This window comes from Oncorhynchus keta, chromosome 28 (genome assembly GCF_023373465.1).
Source record: "Oncorhynchus keta strain PuntledgeMale-10-30-2019 chromosome 28, Oket_V2, whole genome shotgun sequence".
Taxonomy (NCBI): Eukaryota; Metazoa; Chordata; class Actinopteri; order Salmoniformes; family Salmonidae; genus Oncorhynchus; species Oncorhynchus keta.
In genome coordinates, this window is record NC_068448.1 from 9,822,743 (window position 1) to 9,844,656 (window position 21,914).

The 21,914-nt window shown below is 48.5% G+C and overlaps 1 protein-coding gene and 1 long non-coding RNA gene across 2 annotated transcripts in view; one reads left to right on the forward strand and one right to left on the reverse strand.

The window, feature by feature from the left end:
* The window catches only part of LOC118378311 (1-phosphatidylinositol 4,5-bisphosphate phosphodiesterase eta-2-like), a 295,453-nt gene that overhangs the window by 261,363 nt on the left and 12,176 nt on the right, over window positions 1-21,914 (forward strand). The window contains exons 16-22 of the mRNA XM_052484176.1: window positions 41-226; window positions 381-488; window positions 702-826; window positions 1,702-1,786; window positions 8,310-8,456; window positions 10,715-10,794; window positions 18,151-18,535. Coding sequence (XP_052340136.1) covers window positions 41-226; window positions 381-488; window positions 702-826; window positions 1,702-1,786; window positions 8,310-8,456; window positions 10,715-10,794; window positions 18,151-18,535 — 1,116 coding nt within the window. The remainder of the gene's footprint in view (window positions 1-40; window positions 227-380; window positions 489-701; window positions 827-1,701; window positions 1,787-8,309; window positions 8,457-10,714; window positions 10,795-18,150; window positions 18,536-21,914) is intronic.
* Window positions 21,278-21,897, reverse strand: LOC127913176 (uncharacterized). Its single transcript, XR_008085025.1, has 3 exons — window positions 21,869-21,897; window positions 21,781-21,824; window positions 21,278-21,351 (listed from the first exon to the last, which is right to left on the reverse strand). It is a non-coding gene; the product is annotated as an uncharacterized LOC127913176 (long non-coding RNA).

Below are 21,914 nucleotides of genomic sequence, written 5' to 3' on the forward strand. Positions count from 1 at the left end.
CAAAGCCAAAATAAGGTGTGTGTGTGTGTGTGTCTTCCAGTCGCCAGCTCCAGTTGGCAGGTGTCTTCTCTGAGCGAGACCAAGGCCCACCAGATCATGCAGCAGAAAGCTGACACCTTCATCCACTTCAACCAGCGGCAGCTCTCGCGCGTCTACCCCTCCTCCTACCGTGTGGACTCTTCCAACTTCAATCCCCAGCCCTTCTGGAATGCTGGATGCCACCTGGGTAATGGGGGGGGGATCCATGTCCAGATTTAAACTTTTTCAGAATTTCGATTAATTTGCCCAAATATTTTCTGATTTTAAAAGTGTTGTTCAAATGTTATTATTATTATTATTTTCTGACTAATTGGAAATGTTTTGATTTGTGTGGTTGTCAGTGGCGTTGAACTACCAGTCAGAGGGGAGAGTTCTCCAGCTGAACAGAGCCAAGTTCAACAGCAACGGCAACTGTGGCTTCATCCTGAAGCCGGCCTGTATGTGTGAAGGTGTGTTGCGGCGTTGATTTCATAGCTAAAGGGTAGTGCACATCGTAGCAAAACGTTTTTGCAACAGAAAACAAAAATGAGCGTTTCTTATTTGACAAGTTCAGCCTCCCTGTTTCTGTTTTGTTTTCCTTTTAGTTTTGTTCATATTGAATATGACCCAGGTATCTACCATGGGAAAGACTAAGTATTTTTGTCCCTCCATGCCTCCTGTAGGTGCCTTTAACCCCATGATAGAGGATCCATTTCCAGGGCAGATGAAGAAACAACTGGTGCTGAAGATCATCAGTGGGCAACAGCTACCGAAGCCCAAAGACTCTATGCTGGGGGACAGAGGAGAGGTCATTATTTCTTTATCGTAAAAAATAAATACAATTCCCATTTCTCAAAATGACCTTTCTATGGATTTATTTTGAGGAATATCCAAAACCTCAATAATTTGTGGGTCAAATTCACATGGAATGTCCCCATCATAGGAGACAGGTGAAGGGAGGACCACATAATAATGTCCCCATCATAGGAGACAGGTGAAGGGAGGACCACATAATAATGTCCCCATCACAGGAGGCAGGTGAAGGGAGGACCACATAATAATGTCCCCATCACAGGAGACAGGTGAAGGGAGGACCACATAATAATGTCCCCATCACAGGAGGCAGGTGAAGGGAGGACCACATAATAATGTCCCCATCACAGGAGGCAGGTGAAGGGAGGACCACATAATAATGTCCCCATCACAGGAGGCAGGTGAAGGGAGGACCACATAATAATGTCCCCATCACAGGAGGCAGGTGAAGGGAGGACCACATAATAATGTCCCCATCACAGGAGGCAGTCCCCATCAGGTGAAGGGGACAGTCCCCACCACAGGAGGCATGTGAAGGGAGGACCACATAATAATGTCCCCATCATAGGAGACAGGTGAAGGGAGAACCACATAATAATATCCCCATCACAGGAGGCAGGTGAAGGGAGGACCACATAATAATGTCCCCATCATAGGAGGCAGGTGAAGGGAGGACCACATAATAATGTCCCCATCACAGGAGGCAGGTGAAGGGAGGACCACATTCCATTCATTCCGTTCCAGCCAATTACTGTAAGCCCATCCTCCCCAATTAAGGTGCCACCAGCCGCCTGTGGTCCCTATTAGTACTACTGCTACTACTTGGTTTGGTGAAGCCTCTACAATTTTTCTGTCCATCTGCCTTGTCAGATTATCGACCCCTTTGTGGAGGTGGAGATCATTGGTCTACCAGTGGACTGCTGTAAGGAACAGACCAGGGTGGTGGATGACAATGGTGAGTATGTTTGAATAATATGTCGGCTAAATGTGCACCGGCTACTATGTCTTATAGGTTGGGTTAAGTCGTGGGTTTCATTTTTGTGTGTCTTGTATAATTGAGGAGGTTAGCACCGGCATAGTGCACTGCTAGCACTACTTGGTCTCCAGACACACCATACCTGAATGATTTATGAGTGATGAGACTGGCTCTCTAACTCCTCTCTCTCCCACTCTCCTACTTTCCTTCCCACTCTCCTACTTTCCCTCCCTCTACTTTCCATTTATCCTACTCTCTCTCCCGCTCTCATACTCTCTCTTCCTCCCTCACTCTCCCTCTCTCCTACCTACCTCCCTCTCTCCTAAATCCCTCTCTCCTACTCTCTTCCCCACTCACTCCCTCCTACTCTCCATCCTTCTCCCTCCTACTCTCCCTCCTTCTCCTACCCTTTCTTTCTCTCATAATAATGTCCCCATCTTTCTCTCTCTCTCTCTTAAGGGAGAACTCTCTCTAATAATGTCCTCTCTCTCTCCTGCTCTCTTTTTCGTAACTCTCACTCCTGCTCTCTTACTCCGCTCTCTTACTTGCTCTCTCTCTCCTGCTCTCTTACTCGCTCTCTTACTCGCCTCTTACTAATGTCCCCTCTCCTGCTCTCTTACACAGGACCTCTAATAATCTCCCTCTCTTACAGGAGGCAGGTGAAGGGAGGCTCTCTTAATAATGTCCCCATCACTCTTTATTTCTTTGAAGGGAGGACCACATAATACTTTCCCCATCTCTCTCGCTCTGAAGGGAGGACCCTAATCTCCCCTCACAGGAGGCTCTCTCTCTCTCCTGCTCTTTCTCTCTCTCCTGCCCTCTCTCTCTCTCTCCTGCTCTTTCTCCTCTCTCCTGCTCTTTCTCCTCTCTCCTGCTCCCCATCTCTCCTGCTCTTTCTCTCTTTCCACTGCTCTTTCCCCTCCTGCTCAGGTTCTCTCTTTCTCTCTTTCTAATGTCCCCTTTCTCCTGCTCTTTCTCTCTCTCTCCTGCCCCTCTCTCTCTCTCTCTTGCCCCTCTCTCTCTCTCTCCTGCCTCTCTCTCCTGTCCCCTCTCCTGGAGGCAGGTGAAGGGAGGACCTCTCTAATAATGTCCCCATCTAGGAGCCCTCTCAATTCAATTCAATTCAATTAATGGCCCCATCACAGGAGGCAGTGTTAACATTGACCACATAATAATGTCCCCATCAAAGGAGGCATATAAAGGAGGACCACAAAATTAATGTCCCCATTACACATACAACAGTTTCAAAACAGTAAAGACATTACAAATGTCCCATCATATAGGCAGGTGAAGGGAGGATATATATAATGGCTTGAATATATATATACACAATGTACAAATAATTAAAGGACACAAGATAAAATAAATAAGCATCCTCCCCATTTACAATGGTGTTTGTTCTTCACTGGTTGCCCTTTTCTCGTGGCAACAGGTCACAAATCTTGCTGCTGTGATGGCACACTGTGGAATTTCACCCAGTAGGTATGGGAGTTTTTCTCTGGATATGTTTTCTGTCCATTCTTTGTGGATCTGTGTGATCTGGGGAAATATGTCTCTCTGGACTGGTCATACATTGGGCAGGGAGGTTAGGAAGTGAGCTAGTTTCCACCTCATTTTGTGGGCTAAATGTGCACATAGCCTGTCTTCTCTTGGGAGCCATGTTTGCCTACGGCCTTTCTCAATTGAGGAGGCTATGCTCACTGAGTCTGTACATAGTCAAAGCTTTCCTACCTAATTTTGGGTCAGTCACAGTGGTCAGGTATTCTGCCGCTGTGTACTCTCTGTTTCCAAATAGCATTCTAGTTTCCTCTGTTTTTTGTTAATTCTTTCCAATGTGTTAAGTAATTATCTTTTTGTTTTCTCATGATTTGGTTGGGTCTAATTGTGCTGTTGTCCTGGGGCTCTGTAGGGTGTGTTTGTGTTTGTGAACAGAGCCCCAGGACCTTTCTCTAAATAGGGGACTCTTCTCCAGGTTCATCTCTCTGTTTGTGATGGCTTTGTTATGGAAGGTTTGTGAATCGCTTCCTTTTAGGTGGTTGTCTTTAATGGCTCTTTTCTGGATTTTGATAATTAGTGGGTATCGGCTCTAATTCTGCTCTGCATGCATTATTTGGTGTTTTACGTTGTACACGGAGGATATTTTGCAGAATTCTGCGTGCAGAGTCTCAATTTGGTGTTTGTCCCATTTTGTGAAGTCTTGGTTGGTGAGCGGACCCCAGACCTCTCGCACAACCATGCTCTCAATGGGCTCTATGACTGATTCAAGTATTTTTAGCCAAATCCTAATTGGTATGTTGAAATTTATGTTTCTTTTGATGGCATAGAATGCCCTTCTTGCTCTTGTCTCTCAGATCGTTCACACCTTTGTGGAAGTTACCTCTGGCGCTGATGTTTAGGCCAAGGTATGTATCTTTTTTGTGTGCTCTAGGGCAACAGTGTCGAGATGGAATTTGTATTTGTGGTCCTGGTGACTCGACCTTTTTGGAACACCATTATTTTGGTCTTACTGCCCTTTACTGTCAGGGCCCAGGTCTCAGAATCTCCTGCATAAGATCTAGGTGCTGCTGTGGCCCTCCTTGGTTGGTGACTGCCCACCAGATCATCAGCAAACAGCAGACATTTGACTTCGGATTCTAGCAGGGGAGGCTCGGGTGCTGCAGACTTTCTAGTGCTCTCTCCTGTTCTTTCTATATATGTTCCTGAGGGTGGGGCTTAAGCTGCATCCCTGTCTAACCCCCGACCCTGTGTGAAGAAATGTGTGTGTTTTTGCCAATTTTAACCGCACACTTGTTGTTTGTGTACATGGATTTTATAATGTCTCCTGTTTTCCCCCAACCCACACTCAAAGCATGAGAAGACTTTGCCTTTGTTTTCTTTGTTTTTCTCAATTAAGGTGTGCCTGCTCTTGGTCTGTTCTCCTGTAATTTGGTCTCCTGCCAATTTGACATTTGCTCAGTACATTGTCTTTCATCTCTCTGAGGAAATCTACGAGTCTGCTGTTAATCTAATGCAGAGGATTTTCCCTGTTACTGTTGACACATATTCCACGGTAGTTATTGGGGTCAAATTTGTCTCCACTTTTGTGGATTGGGGTGATCAGTCCTTGGTTCCAAATATTGGGGGAAGATGCCAGAGCTCTCTGATGTTAAAGAGTTTTAGTATAGCCAGTTGGAATTTGTTGTCTGTATATTTGATCATTTCATTGAGGATACCATCGACACCACAGGCCTTTTTGGGTTGGAGGGTTTTTATTTTCTCCTGTAACTCATTCAATGTAATTGGAGAATCCAGTGGGTTCTCCTAGTCTTTAATAGTTGATTCTAAGATCTTTCTTGATCATGTATATGTTTTTGCTCTTTGTTCTTTGTTATCTCAAAAGATTGGAGAAGTGGTTTACCCAGACATCTCCATTTTGGATAGATAATTCTTCGTGTTGTTGTTTGTTTAGTGTTTTCCAATTTTCCCAGAAGTGGTTAGAGTCTATGGATTCTTCAATTACATTGAGCTGATTTCTGACATGCTGTTTCTTCTTTTTCCGTGGTGTATTTCTGTATTGTTTTAGTGATTCTCCTAGTGAAGGCGTAGACTCAGGTTTTCGGGTCTCTATGTTTTTGGTTGGACAGGTTTCTCAATTTCTTTCTTACTTTTTGCATTCCTCTCATTTGTCATTATTGTTCTTTTCTTCGGTTTTCTATTTGAGATTTTTAGATTTGATAGGGAAGCTGAGAGCTCTTACTGTTAAGATTTTCTCCTGCTCTCTTTCTCTCTTTCTCTCCTCCCCTCTCTCTCTCTCTCCTGCTCTCTCTCTCTCTCTCTCTCTCCTGCTCCTCCTCTCTCTCTTTCTCTCTCTCTCTCTCTCTCTCTCTCTCTCTCTCTCTCTGCTCTCTCTCTCTCCTGCCCTCTCTCTCTCCTGCCCTCTCTCTCTCCTGCCCTCTCTCTCTCCTGCTCTTTCTCTCTCTCTCTCCTGCTCTTTCTCTCTCTCCTGCTCTTTCTCTCCTTTCTCCTGCTCTCTTCTCTCTCTCTCCTGCTCTTCTCTCTCTTTCTCCTGCTCTTTCTCTCTCTCTCCTGCTCTTCTCTCTCTCTCCTGCTCTTTCTCTCTCTCTCCTGCTCTCTCTCTCTCTCTCCTGCTCTTTCTCTCTCTCTCCTGCTCTTTCTCTCTCTCTCCTGCTCTTTTCTCTCTCTTCTCTCTCTTCTCTCTCTCTCTCTCTGCTCTTTCTCTCTCTCTCTCTGCTCTCTCTCTCTCTCTCTCCTCTCTCTTTCTCTCTTTCTCCTCTCTTTCTCTCTCTCTCTCTTCTCCTTTTTCTCTCTCTCCTGCTCTTTCTCTCTCTCTCCTGCTCTTTCTCTCTTTCTCTCCTGCTCTCTTTCTCTCTCTTCTCCCTCTTTCTCTCTCTCTCCTCTCTTTCTCTCTCTCTCCTGCTCTTTCTCCTTTCTCCTGCTCTCTCTCTCTTTCTCCTGCTCTCTCTCTCTCTCTCCTGCTCTTTCTCTCTCTCTCCTGCTCTTTCTCTCGTTCTCCTGCTCTTTCTCTCTCTCTCCTGCTCTTTCTCTCTCTCTCTCCTGCCCTCTCTCTCTCTTTCTCCTCTCTTTCTCTCGTTCTCCTGCTCTTTCTCTCTCTCTCCTGCTCTTTCTCTCTTTCTCCTGCTCTCTTCTCTCTCTTCTCTCTGCTCTTTCTCTCTTTCTCCTGCTCTTTCTCTCTCTCTCCCTCTCTCTCTCTCTCCTGCTATTTCTCTCTCTCCTGCTCTTTCTCTCTCCTTCTCTTTCTCTCTTTCTCCTGCTCTTTCTCTCTTTCTCCTGCTCTTTCTCTCTCTCTCCTGCTCTTTCTCTCTCTCTCCCTCTCTCTCTCCTCTCCTGTTCTCCTGCTCTTTCTCTCTCCTGCTCTCTCTCTTTCTCCTGCTCTTTCTCTCCTCTCTGCTCTTTCTTTCTCTCTCTCTTTCTCTCTCTCTCTTCTATCTCTCTCTCTCTCTCTCTCTCTCTCTCTCTCTCTCTCTCTTTCTCTCTCTCTCTCTCTCTTTCTCTCTCTCTCTCTCTCTCTCTCTCTCTCTCTCTCTCTCCTTCTCTCTCTCTTCTCTCTTTCTCCCTGCTCTCTCTCTCTCTCCTGCTCTTTCTCTCTCTCTCCTGCTCTTTCTCTCTCTCTCCTGCTCTTTCTCTCTTTCTCCTGCACTCTCTCTCTTTCTCCTGCCCTCTCTCTCTCTCTCTTGCTCTCTCTCTCTCTCTCTTGCCCTCTCTCTCTCTCTCCTGCCCTCTCTCTCTCTCTCTCCTGCCCTCTCTCTCTCTCTCTCTCTCCTGCCCTCTCTCTCCTCTCTCTCTCCTCTCTCTCCTGCCCTCTCTCTCTCTCTCTCTTTCCTGCTCTTTCTCTCGTTCTCCTGCTCTTTCTCTCGTTCTCCTGCTCTTTCTCTCTTTCTCCTGCTCTTTCTCTCTCTCTTGCTCTTTCTCCTGCTCTTTCTCTCTTTCTCCTGCTCTTTTTCTTTCCTACTATTTTTCTTTCCTACTTTCTCTCTCGCTCTCATTCTCTCTCTCCTACTCTTTCTCTCGTTCTCTCTCCTGCTCTCTCTTTCTCTCGTTCTCTCTCCTGCTCGCTCTTTCTCTCGCTTTCTCTCCTGCTCTCTTTCTCTCGCTTTCTCTCCTGCTCGCTTTATCTCCTGCTCTCTTTCTCTCGCTCTCTTTCTGTCGCTCTCTTTCTCCTACTCTACTCTTTCTCTCTCTTTCTCTCTCTCTCCTACTCCTTTTCTCTTTTTCTCCTACGATTTTTCTTTCTTCCCTATGCCTTTTCCCTTTCTCTCCTACTCTCTCTCTTTCTCTCCTACTCTCTCTCTTTCTCTCCTACTCTCTCTCTTTCTCTCCTACTCTCTCTCTTTCTCTCCTACTCTCTCTCTTTCTCTCCTACTCTCTCTCTTTCTCTCCTACTCTCTCTCTCTTTCTCTCCTCTCTCTCTCTCTTTCTCTCCTCTCTCTCTCTCTTTCTCTCCTACTCTCTCTCTCTTTCTCTCCTCTCTCTCTCTCTCTTTCTCTCCTACTCTCTCTCTCCTACTCTTTCTCTCTTTCTCCTGCTCTTTCTCTCGTTCTCCTGCACTTTCTCTCTCTCTCCTGCTCTTTCTCTCTCTCTCCTGCTCTTTCTCCTGCTCTTTCTCTCTTTCTCCTGCTCTTTCTCTCTCTCTCCTGCTCTTTCTCTCTCTCTCCTGCTCTTTCTCTCTCTCTCCTGCTCTTTCTCTCTCTCTCCTGCTCTTTCTCTCTCTCTCCTGCTCTTTCTCTCTCTCTCCTGCTCTTTCTCCTGCTCTTTCTCTCTCTCTCCTGCTCTTTCTCTCTCTCTCCTGCTCTTTCTCTCTCTCCTGCTCTTTTTCTATCCTACTCTTTTTCTTTCCTACTTTCTCTCTCTCTCCTGCTCTTTCTCTCTCTCCTGCTCTTTTTCTATCCTACTCTTTTTCTTTCCTACTTTCTCTCTCGTTCTCATTCTCTCTCTCCTACTCTTTCTCTCGTTCGCTCACCTGTTCTCCCTCTCTCCTCTCCAGGTTTTAACCCCATGTGGGAGGAGACGCTGGTGTTCACGCTGCACATGCCCGAGCTGGCGCTGGTACGTTTCCTGGTGTGGGACCATGACCCGATCGGCCAGGACTTCATTGGCCAGCGCACCATCGCCTTCAACAGCATGATACCAGGTGTCTACCTACATCCTCCTTCAATCCAGCACACCCCCAACCACAACTGTTCTGTTGTCGGACACTCAACTGGCCTGTTAGTATAGGGCAGGGATCATCCTACTAGATCGGTTAGTATAGGGCAGGGATCATCCTACTAGATCGGTTAGTATAGGGCAGGGATCGTCCTACTTGATCTGTTAGTATAGGGCAGGGATCATCCTACTCGATCTGTTAGTATAGGGCAGGGATCATCCTCCTCCCCTCGGTTAGTATAGGGCAGGGATCATCCCTTGATCTGTTAGTATAGGGCAGGGATCATCCTTCTCGATCTGTTAGCTGGGGCTGGGATCGTTTCCTGGTGATGGGACCATGACAGGGATCATCCTACTAGATCTGTTAGTATAGGGCAGGGATCATCCTACTCGATCTGTTAGTATACCAGGGATCATCCTACATCCTCGGTTCAATAGGGCAGGGATCACCCCCAACTCGATCTGTTCTGTTAGGGCAGGGATCATCCAACTGATCTGTTAGTATAGGGCAGGGATCATCCTACTAGATCTGTTAGTATAGGGCAGGGATCATCCTACTAGATCTGTTAGTATAGGGCAGGGATCATCCTACTAGATCTGTTAGTATAGGGCAGGGATCATCCTACTAGATCTGTTAGTATAGGGCAGGGATCATCCTACTAGATCTGTTAGTATAGGGCAGGGATCATCCTACTAGATCTGTTAGTATAGGGCAGGGATCATCCTACTCGATCTGTTAGTATAGGGCAGGGATCATCCTACTCGATCTGTTAGTATAGGGCAGGGATCATCCTACTAGATCTGTTAGTATAGGGCAGGGATCATCCTACTCGATCTGTTAGTATAGGGCAGGGATCATCCTACTAGATCGGTTAGTATAGGGCAGGGATCATCCTACTCGATCTGTTAGTATAGGGCAGGGATCATCCTACTCGATCTGTTAGTATAGGGCAGGGATCATCCTACTAGATCTGTTAGTATAGGGCAGGTATCATCCTACTAGATCGGTTAGTATAGGGCATGGATCATCCTACTCGATCTGTTAGTATAGGGCAGGGATCACCCTACTCTATCTGTTAGTATAGGGCAGGGATCATCCTACTCTATCTGTTAGTATAGGGCAGGGATCATCCTACTAGATCTGTTAGTATAGGGCAGGGATCATCCTACTAGATCTGTTAGTATAGGGCAGGGATCATCCTACTAGATCTGTTAGTATAGGGCAGGGATCATCCTACTAGATCTGTTAGTATAGGGCAGGGATCATCCTACTAGATCTGTTAGTATAGGGCAGGGATCATCCTACTCGATCTGTTAGTATAGGGCAGGGATCATCCTACTCGATCTGTTAGTATAGGGCAGGGATCATCCTACTAGATCGGTTAGTATAGGGCAGGGATCATCCTACTCGATCTGTTAGTATAGGGCAGGGATCATCCTACTCGATCTGTTAGTATAGGGCAGGGATCATCCTACTAGATCGGTTAGTATAGGGCAGGGATCATCCTACTCGATCTGTTAGTATAGGGCAGGGATCATCCTACTAGATCTGTTAGTATAGGGCAGGGATCATCCTACTCTATCTGTTAGTATAGGGCAGGGATCATCCTACTCAATCTGTTAGTATAGGGCAGGGATCATCCTACTAGATTCAGCCGTGGCCCGGGTTTTGTTTCTTGAGCGGCTGATCAGGTGGCTGGAACATAATTACAAATCATTTGTAGACTGCAAATTCACCGCAAGAAGCCCAAACAACAGATATAATATTTGACTAAAACATAATCATTTCAAACCTTGCTTACATGCAATATATCTTTCTATTACACATGGGGATACTTTAGAACAGTTTTCCCAGAGTTTAATCACTTGGAGCTGATTAGCTGGTGTCTTTAATGTCCAAATTCGACCACGGGCCGTCAGTAGGGTAACCCTGGTATAGGCTGTGTGTGTTAGTGTGTGTATATAGCTGTTAGCAGTTTGTGTACTATGTTTTGTACTGGGAACAGTTCAGTATATGTGTGTTAGTTTATACTGTAGTTGTTGTGTTATGTTGTGAACTGGGAACAGTTTTTGATTGTTGTGCTATTTGAAAACTTTTGAGGCCTTCTCTGATTTTCGTAGTGCTTCATGGTTGTTTCATTGATCTTCTAACAGAGAGTCCAGAGATATGAAACATTGTTCTGTTTGTTTCCATGTCGCTGGGCTCATTGTCATATTTTATGTGTGTGCTTTTTTTAAATGTAGGTTATCGCCACGTGTATTTGGAAGGAATGGAGGCAGCCTCCATCTTTGTTCATGTGTCTGTACATGACATCACTGGTAAGGTAGGTAGTAAGGGAAGTGACCATGGTATTTCACCCACAAGGCCTTTTTGTTTTGTATGCAAAGCGTTTGTCCTTTTAATTGTACCACTTTTTAATTGTGCGTCTCTCAATCATTTTACATTGGACTTCTAAAAATAAATACAAATTAAACATTTTTAAAAAAAAGTTCTGCTCCAAGTACTTTTCAACACAATAGTTCAGATAGAATTGAAGTGAGTTTTCCTCCTAGTCATCAACAGATGGTGGTTATTGAAAGGAAAACAAATCTCCATTGTTATACAGATGAAGGATTGTTATGCCAAAGCTGGAAAAGAAATATAATCATTGAAAAATCCATTCAATTAGGAGCTCTCGTTGCAGCTCAATGGAGAATAATTAATCAGAGGTGCCTAATTAAGTAATGAAGTGTCCTTAGCAGCAGCCAACCACGGCCCAGACAGCCCAGCTGTGTCATCTGCGTGTTACAGTTGAGTGGCAGCTGCTGCAGCAGCCACCATTCTGACAATTAGCAGGTTTAAATGGAGACAGATATAGATTACAGTCGCCTCAATAGTGATTCTATTTTCTTCAAGCCAGATGCTACTCTCCCTATAGACAGGCAGTGATATGAACTTGTATATATGATATAGGATTTTTAGATTACTGACTCAAGTCGCTCTAAATTGATGTACAGCCGACTTTGGATAAATCTAATGTTGTTGGACTGTCTTACATTGAACCAGAAAAGTTAATTGAATAGGTATTGGAAAACTGTAGGCATATTCTACTACAGTTTGCACTTATCCAAAGTGTTCTTACCGGGAGTCAATCAATGCACTTTGAATCAAATGAAACAATTGACTACTAGAGAACTGAACCCATTTCAATAGTCTGACTATCTACTAGAGAACTGAAACCATATTCTATAGTCTCTCCAATAGAGATCTGAAACCATATTCTATAGTCTCTCTACTAGAGTTCTGAAACCATATTCTATAGTCTCTCTACTAGAGTTCTGAAACCATATTCTATAGTCTCTCTACTGGAGAACTGAAACCATATTCTATAGTCTCTCCAATAGAGAACTGAAATCATCTTCAATAGTCTATCTACTAGAGAACTGAACCCTTCTTTCCATAGTCTATCTGCTAGAGAACTGAAACCATATTCTATAGTCTCTCCAATAGAGAACTGAAACCATCTTTGAATAGTCTGACTATCTACTAGAGAACTAAAACCATCTTGCAATAGTCTATCTAAACTCAGCAAAAAAATAAATGTCCTCTCACTGTCAACTGCGTTTATTTTCAGCAAATGTGTAAATATTTGTATGAAAATACGATTCAACAACAGACATAAACTGAACGAGTTCCACGGACATGTGACTAACAGACATGGAACAAAGGGATGGGGGTCAAAAGTAACAGTCAGTCCCTGGTGTGGCCACCAGCTGCATTAATCACTGCAGTGCATCTCCTCCTCATGGACTGCACCAGATTTGCCAGTTCTTGCTGTGAGATGTTACCCCACTCTTCCACCAAGGCACCTGCAAGTTCCCTGACATTTCTGGGGGGGAACGGCCCTAGCCCTCACCCTCCGATCCAACAGGTCCCAGACGTGCTATGGGATTGAGATCCGGGCTCTTCGCTGGCCATGGCAGAACACTGACATTCCTGTCTTGCAGGAGGCAAGTGGCAATGTCATGCTGGAGGGTCATGTCAGGATGATCCTGCAGAAAGGGTCTCACACGAGGGAGGTGGATGTCTTCCCTGTAACGCACAGCATTTAGATTGCCTGCAATTAAAAAAAAAAAAAAAAAAATGTACCTTTATCTAGGCAAGTCAGTTAAGAACAAATTCTTATTTTCAATGACAGCCTAGGAACAGTGGGTTAACTGCTTGTTCAGGGGCAGAATGACAGATTTGTACCTTGTCAGCTCGGGGGTTTGAACTTGCAACCTTCCGGTTACTAGTCCAGCGGTTACTAGTCCAACGCTCTAACCACTAGGCTAGGCCTGCAATGACAACAAGCTCAGTCCGATGATGCTGTGACACCCCAGCAAAGACCGTGACAGACCCTCCACCTCCAAATCCATCCCGCTCCAGAGTACAGGCCTCGGTGTAACGCTCATTCCTTCAATGATAAATGCGAATCCGATCATCACCCCTGGTGAGACAAAACTGCGACTCGTCTGTAAAGAGCACTTTTTTCCAGTCCCGTCTGGTCCAGCGATGGTGGGTTTGTGCCCATAGGCGATGTTGTTGCCGGTGATGTCTGGTGAGGACCTGTCTAACAACAGGCCTACAAGCCCTCAGTCCAGCCTCTCTCTGCCTATTGTGGACAGTCTGAGCACTGATGGAGGGATTGTGCGTTGCTGGTGTAACTCGGGCAGTTGTTGTTGCCATCCTGTACCTGTCCCACAGGTGTGATGTTCGGATGTACCGATCCTGTGCAGGTGTTGTTACACATGGTCTGCCACTGCGAGGACGATCAGCTGTCTGTCCTGTCTCCCTGTAGCGCTGTCTTAGGCGTCTCACAGTACGGACATTGCAATGTATTGCCCTGGCCACATCTGCAGTCCTCATGCCTCCTTGCAGCATGCCTGAGGCACTTTCATGCAGATGAGCAGAGACCCTGGGCATCTTGCTTTTGGTGTTTTTCAGAGTCCGTAGAAAGGCCTCTTGTGTCCTAAGTTTTCATAACTGACTTTAATTGCCTACTGTCACTAAGCTGTGTCTTAATTAACAACCGTTCCACAGGTGCATGTTCATTCATTGTTTATGGTTCATTGAACCAGCAGTGGAAACAGTGTTTTTAAACCTTTTGTGAAGTTATTTGGATTTTTACGAATTATCTTTGAAGGACAGGGTCGTTTCTTATTTTGCTGAGTTTACTAGAGAACTTAAACCATCTTCGATAGTCTGACTATCTACTAGAGAACTTGTCATTCTTCTTTTATTTCTATACTGCATCCTCTTGTCTCTGTCATCAACACATACTGTAATGACCACACTGTTGTTCATTCCTCTTCCTGTTTCCAGATCTCTTTGTCTGCTTTGACTGTGCATCTATTTGCTGTACTCTCCCTCACTTCCCGCTCTCTCGTCTCACTCTCCCTTCTCTCTCTAATTCTCTCACTCTCCCTTCTCTCTCTAATTCTCTCACTCTCCCTTCTCTCTCTAATTCTCTCTCTCTCCCTTCTCTCTCTAATTCTCTCACTCTCCCTTCTCTCTCTAATTCTCTCACTCTCCCTTCTGCTCTAATTCTCTCACTCTCCCTTCTCTCTCTAATTCTCTCGCCCTCGGTCTCTCTTCTCTATCGCTCTCCCTTCCTTCTCTCTTCCCTCTCTCGCTCTCTTCTTTCTCCCTTCCCTCTTTCGCTCTCTTCTTTCTCCCTTCCTTCCCTCTCTCGCTCTCTCTTCCCTCTCTCGCTCTCTCTTCCCTCTCTCGCTCTCTCTTCCCTCTCTCGCTCTTTCTCTTTCTCTCGTTCTCTCCTTTCTGTGATTTCAGTTGAACCCTCTTTGTCCAAACGCTGCTTTTAGAGGCAGAAAATTGTTAGGAGTCCCGAAGGCGCCACTCTGAACCCAGGTGTAGTGAAATCCAGTCAGCACCCTGCATGTGCCACATGCCCCTTCCCTGCCACCCCAGTGATTTCGCCCATCTGCACCCGCAAGGCAATAACGTCCGCCCATTAGCGCTAACTCATGCCGAACATGAGTTGCGAACATGATTGTGACAGCTCGTCAGTATCCTCCATCGACCCAAAGTAGATCCAATGTCACTAACATGCGCCGGAGGGAGGGATAGGTGGGGGGGAGAGAGAGGGACACCCTACCCCGGGGCTAGGGGTATTTTATCCCTACTCAGGAGATTCCCAGCACGGAGCACTGCAGGGTTATACAGAATTAAGAGAAAAATACATGTGTTAACGCCGTAAAACATGAACTCTGTCAGACTTGCCCAGATCTTGCAGGAGGGTGCGGGGGGAGGTGGGGGGGTGACCTCCCCTCTCTGTACATGGTGATCTTGCAGGAGGGTGCGGGGGTGACCTCCCCTCTCTGTACATGGTGATCTTGCAGGAGGGGGGGGGGGTACGAAACTGCGTGTTTGTGCTATTAGTCGGTTGGCATCACATGTACTGTAATGCCTTGGGCACTCAGTCTTGGTGTAATTCCACTTGGATCTACTTGATGACATTGGGTTGCTGCACATCATGTGCTGGAAGGCAAAGCATTTTGAAATGAACAGACACACACACACACACACACCAGTCATCATGGTGGTCTCAGTGCAAAGAGTGTCACAGCAGGTAACCCAGTGTTGATTTAATTGGTGAATGTCAAATTATGATCTCCATCTCTACATCCCACCTCCAACCCTGTACATGGTGACCCCCCTCTGTACATGGTGACCCCCCTCTGTACATGGTGACCCCCCTCTCTGTACATGGTGACCCTGCCCTCTCTGAACATGGTGACCTCCCCTCACTCTGTACATGGTGACCCCCCTCTCTGTACATGGTGACCCTGCCCTCTCTGTACATGGTGACCTCCCCTCACTCTGTACATGGTGACCCCCCTCTCTGTACATGGTGACCCTGCCCTCTCTGAACATGGTGACTCTCCCCTCTCTGTACATGATGACTTCCCCCCACATTGTACATGGTGACCTCCCCTCACATTGTACATGGTGACCTCCCCTCTCTGTACATGGTGACCCCCCCCCTCTCACTCTGTACATGGTGACCTCCCCTCTCTGTACATGGTGACCCTCCCCCTCTCACTCTGTACATGGTGACCCTCCCCCTCTCACTCTGTACATGGTGACCCTCCCCTCTCACTCTGTACATGGTGACCCCCCCCTCTCTGTACATGGTGACCCTCCCCCTCTCACTCTGTACATGGTGACCCTCCCCCTCTCACTCTGTACATGGTGACCCTCCCCCTCTCTCTCTGTACATGGTGACCCTCCCCTCTCACTCTGTACATGGTGACCCCCCCCTCTCTGTACATGGTGACCCTCCCCCTCTCACTCTGTACATGGTGACCCTCCCCCTCTCACTCTGTACATGGTGACCCCCTCCCCTCTCACTCTGTACATGGTGACCCCCTCCCCTCTCACTCTGTACATGGTGACCCTCCTCTGTACATGGTGACCCTCCCCATCTCACTCTGTACATGGTGACCCCCTCTCACTCTGTACATGGTGACCCTCCCCCTCTCACTCTGTACATGGTGACCCTCCCCTCTCACTCTGTACATGGTGACCCTCCCCCTCTCACTCTGTACATGGTGACCCCCCCCTCTCACTCTGTACATGGTGACCCCCCTCTGTACATGGTGACCCTCCCCCTCTCACTCTGTACATGGTGACCACCCCCTCTGTGTACATGGTGACCTCCCCCATCTGTGTACATGGTGACCTCCCCTCTCTGTACATGGTGACCCCCCCTCTCTCTCTGTACATGGTGACCCTCCCCTCTCACTCTGTACATGGTGACCCCCCTCTCACTCTGTACATGATGACCCCCCACCTCTCTGTACATGGTGACCCCCCCCTCTCACTCTGTACATGGTGACCCCCTCCTCTCTCTGTACATGGTGACCCCCCTCTCACTCTGTACATGGTGACCCCCCCTCTGTGTACATGGTGACCCCCTCTCTCTCTGTACATGGTGACCCTCCCCCTCTCACTCTGTACATGGTGACCCCCTCTGACCCTCCCCTCACTCTGTACATGGTGACCCTCCCCTCTCACTCTGTACATGGTTGACCCCCCTCTGTGTACATGGTGACCCCCCTCTCACTCTGTACATGGTTAACCCCCCCTCTGTGTATATGGTGACACCCCCTCTCACTCTGTACATGGTGAACCCTCCCTCTCACTCTGTACATGGTGACCCCCCCTCTCACTCTGTACATGGTGACCCTCCCCCTCTCTCTGTACATGGTTAACCCCCCTCTGTACATGGTGACCCCCCCTCTCACTCTGTACATGGTTAACCCCCCTCTGTGTATATGGTGACACCCCCCTCACTCTGTACATGGTGAACCCCCTCACTCTGTACATGGTGACCCCCACCTCACTCTGTACATGGTGACCCCCCTCTCACTCTGTACATGGTGACCCCCCCTCTCTGTACATGGTGACCTCCCCCTCTCTGTACATGGTGACCCCCCTCTCACTCTGTACATGGTGACACCCCCCTCTCTGTACATGGTGACCTCCCCCTCACTCTGTACATGGTGACCCCCTCCCTCTCACTCTGTACATGGTGACCCCCTCTCACTCTGTACATGGTGACCTCCCCTCTCTCTGTACATGGTGACCTCCCCTCTCTGTACATGGTGACCCCCCCTCTGTACTCTCTCTGTACATGGTGACCCCCCTCTCTCTGTACATGGTGACCCCCCTCTCACTCTGTACATGGTGACCCCCCTCTCACTCTGTACATGGTGATCACCCCCCTCTGTGTACATGGTGACCCCCCTCTCACTCTGTACATGGTGACCCCCTCTCTGTACATGGTGACCCCCCCTCTCACTCTGTACATGGTGACCCTCCCCTCTCACTCTGTACATGGTGACCCTCCCCCTCTCTCTGTACATGGTGACCCCCCCCCCCCATGGTGATCACCCCCTCTGTACATGGTGACCCCCTCTGTGTACATGGTGACCCCCTCTCACTCTGTACATGGTGACCTCCCCTCTCACTCTGTACATGGTGACCCCCTCTCTGTACATGGTGACCCCCCCCTCACTCTGTACATGGTGACCCCCCTCTCTGTACATGGTGACCCCCCCCTCTCACTCTGTACATGGTGACCTCCTCTGTACATGGTGACTCCTCTGTACATGGTGACCCCCTCTCCTCTGTACATGGTGACCCCCTCTCACTCTGTACATGGTGACCCCCCCTCTGTACATGGTGACCCCCTATCACTCACATGGTCTGTACATGGTGACCCCCTCTCACTCTGTACATGGTGACCCCCCTCCTCTCTGTACATGGTGACCCCCTCTCACTCTGTACATGGTGACCCCCTTCTGTACATGGTGACCCCCTCTCACTCTGTACATGGTGACCCCCTCCTCTCGCTCTGTACATGGTGACCCCCCCCTCTCACTCTGTACATGGTGACCCCCCTCTCACTCTGTACATGGTGACCCTCCCCCTCTCACTCTGTACATGGTGACCCCCACCTCTCTGTACATGGTTAACCCCCCTCTCACTCTGTACATGGTGACCCCCCTCTCACTCTGTACATGGTGAACCCCCCTCTCTGTACATGGTGACCCCCCTCTCTGTCAGTACTGTATGTCCAGGTAAATGCTTATTGTGAAGCAGTTCATGATGTTGGTTTGTCTCTTGTTCTCAGGGCAAGGTGTCCAGCGGCATCAAAGGGCTGTTTCACAGAAACCCAAAGCAGGCTTCTCTCGACAGCCATGCTGCTGCACAGCTTAGTCATAAGCACACGTTCGGCGCCCACCTGCTGCGCCGCACGGCCAGCGCGCCCACCAAGGTCCTGCCCAAGGTCAAGGAGGGTTTCCCCGAGATCGCCACCGACACCAAAGACTACCGCTCAGAAGGCACCAGCGAGGACCGGGAGTTAGAGGACAGCCACCTCATTGCTTCCTCCCAGCCCCCGCTGCTCCACCAGGGCACCTGGGACACCACGGCCGCCGTTGCCCCCGCCGCATCACGCCAAGGCACCAACAGGCACCATGGCACCAACGAGGCTTTCCACCCCGACGAGGGCAAAGGTAAGGGCTCACCTCGCCTCCTCCGATATTCCTTGAGCGAGCCCCTAAAGCAGGTCAATCGGCTGCGCTGCCACGACTCCCTGAATGAGAAACACGGAGTGTTTGCCCGCGTGGCCCTCAACAGCAGTGGCAGGATGGGGGTTTCCTCCAACTGCATGATCTGTGTTATTAGCTCTAAGGAAAGCCCAGAGGAGAGGGACTTCAAGGATGAGGAGAAATGGGGAGAGAGGACCAAGGCGTGGACAGAGAGGCCTGAGAGAGCCTTCCGCTGTCCCACTCCTTTCAGGCAGGTTCAACCCGAGCGAGCCAAAGCCCAAACCACAGGCCCTGGCCGCAGCCCACCCTGATTAGTCCCTGGCCCAGTCCAAGCCCAGAGCTGAGGCCCTGCCCCTGTTCCAGCCCCAGGCGTTCTTCTGACCTATCCCCTTTCCCAGGTCCCGAGCCAGAGCCCATCAAACTCTGGACCCTGACCCCACTGAGGCTCATCCTGACCCCACTGAGGCTCACCCTGACCCCACTGAGGCTCACCCTGACCCCACTGAGGCTCACCCTGACCCCACTGAGGCTCACCCTGACCCCACTGAGGCTCACCCTGACCCCACTGAGGCTCACCCTGACCCCACTGAGGCTCACCCTGACCCCACTGAGGCTCACCCTGACCCCACTGAGGCTCACCCTGACCCCACTGAGGCTCACCCTGACCCCATTGAGGCTTACCCTGACCCCGCCGAGAGGAACGCCTGCTCTTGCATCATGTCCCACCGGCGCTTCCCCTCCCCTCCTACCCCCGACTGCCGGAGCGGCGCCCCGCTGCCCAACTATGACAATGCTTGCGGCCCGGCCCCTGGCACTACCATCAGCAGCTCCGACTGTGGCAGCTTGTCGCTCGGCGACAGTTGCAGCAGCTGCGAGAGCCTGGGGAGCCTCGAGCTGGCTCCTACGCTGCCTCCGCGAGGGGTTCTTGACAGTGGCAGGCTCGCCATGGGCACCCTGAACCTCCTCTTTGCTCAGAAGATGGACGAGCAAAATTTACCTTTAGTTCTTCCACCAATCAAAAGTTACCTTTAGTGTTCTAGACCTCCAGTTCTTCCACAAATAAAAGTTACCTTTAGTGTTCTAGACCTCCGGTTCCCTCACCACTCAGTCACCCTTTTGTCTAGACCAACTCTGGACCTCAGTTCCACTGCTTTTTCTCTACATTGTTCCCCTCTGACCAAGGCGTGGACAGAGCTGATTTAGACCTGGGACACCGGCTGGATGCCATTATGCATCAGGTAGAACAGAAACCCAGCAGGCTCCAGACCTCGTAGAGTCTGAGTTGAAGAACGCTGATCCCCTCACCAATCAAATGTGACTTTAGCTCATTAGCACATAAATTCCCACTAACTACCCATCGTTACTAGAATTTATAAGCTCAATGGTACTAAAAGGCATAACTGTAATAATGAGTAGCAAACTAGTAATGAGTTGTAAGAAAAATATTTCATAATTTTGTGCCCAACAGATAAAAGTACAGTAAGGAAAAGAAAATACTACAAATAATGAGAAATCCACTATTCTATGGAAAGTACACCACCCTGTTTGACTGAAGGCCCCATATCACTCCAGAACTCATCCCCTTGGTAACAATGAACATTAAACATCTCCGCCAACAGTGAAAGAGCCAAACCATCATATGACTTCACCCGGGGGGAGCCCTCCACCTCTCCTGGTCCAAACCCTGATGAACACCAGCTGTCCTCTCACCCCTGCTCACCCAGACTTAGTATCTCCCACTCAGTGCAATACATAAAAGGAAATGACAAGTTGGATCATTTTTTGGGGGGGGGGATTTATGGAGATGTTAAAGTGAAGGATGTCCACCATACATTTAGCACAATATATTTCTATTCTATTATAATATTTCTCTACTTTTCTCTTTAAACTCAGCTTCAGCTGCTACCCTTTCACTTAACACAGAGGCTCTCTTGTGTTACGGTCTGTAATTAGTTTGTGGTAAGTTGTACTGTCTTTTCACAGCACAGTATACTTCAGTATATCTGTTGTAGACATGGTTTTTTAATAGTTTAGAAACGTGATATTGTGAAGTTGATCGTTTTGCCCTTATAATGAAGTAGTATTCTGATACTTTGTCAATTTTCTCAAATGAATCTACGCACTCTTCTTTCAGCCCTCTCCTCTGCACTGTTCCCTCTGCTAACCTCCTTGTTTCAGCCGTCTCCTCTGCACTGTTCTCTCTGCTAACCTCCTTGTTTCAGCCCTCTCCTCTGCACTGTTCTCTCTGCTAACCTCCTTGTTTCAGCCCTCTCCTCTGCACTGTTCTCTCTGCTAACCTCCTTGTTTCAGCCCTCTCCTCTGCACTGTTCCTCTGCTAACCTCCTTGTTTCAGCCCTCTCCTCTGCCCTGTTCTCTCTGCTAACCTCCTTTTTTCAGCCCTCTCCTCTGCACTGTTCCCTCTGCTAACCTCCTTGTTTCAGCCCTCTCCTCTGCACTGTTCTCTCTGCTAACCTCCTTGTTTCAGCCCTCTCCTCTGCACTGTTCTCTCTGCTAACCTCCTTGTTTCAGCCCTCTCCTCTGCACTGTTCTCTCTGCTAACCTCCTTGTTTCAGCCCTCTCCTCTGCACTGTTCTCTCTGCTAACCTCCTTGTTTCAGCCCTCTCCTCTGCACTGTTCTCTCTGCTAACCTCCTTGTTTCAGCCCTCTCCTCTGCACTGTTCTCTCTGCTAACCTCCTTGTTTCAGCCCTCTCCTCTGCACTGTTCTCTCTGCTAACCTCCTTGTTTCAGCCCTCTCCTCTGCACTGTTCCCTCTGCTAACCTCCTTGTTTCAGCCCTCTCCTCTGCACTGTTCTCTCTGCTAACCTCCTTGTTTCAGCCGTCTCCTCTGCACTGTTCTCTCTGCTAACCTCCTTGTTTCAGCCGTCTCCTCTGCACTGTTCTCTCTGCTAACCTCCTTGTTTCAGCCGTCTCCTCTGCACTGTTCTCTCTGCTAACCTCCTTGTTTCAGCCGTCTCCTCTGCACTGTTCTCTCTGCTAACCTCCTTTGTTCTGTTCTGCACTGTTCCTCTGCTAACCTCCTTTGTTCTGTCCTCTCTCTGCACTGTTCCCTCTGCTAACCTCCTTTGTTCTGTCCTCTCTCTGCACTGTTCCTCTGCTAACCTCCTTGTTTCAGCCCTCTCCTCTGCACTGTTCTCTCTGCTAACCTCCTTGTTTCAGCCGTCTCCTCTGCACTGTTCTCTCTGCTAACCTCCTTGTTTCAGCCGTCTCCTCTGCACTGTTCTCTCTGCTAACCTCCTTGTTTCAGCCCTCTCCTCTGCACTGTTCTCTCTGCTAACCTCCTTGTTTCAGCCCTCTCCTCTGCACTGTTCCCTCTGCTAACCT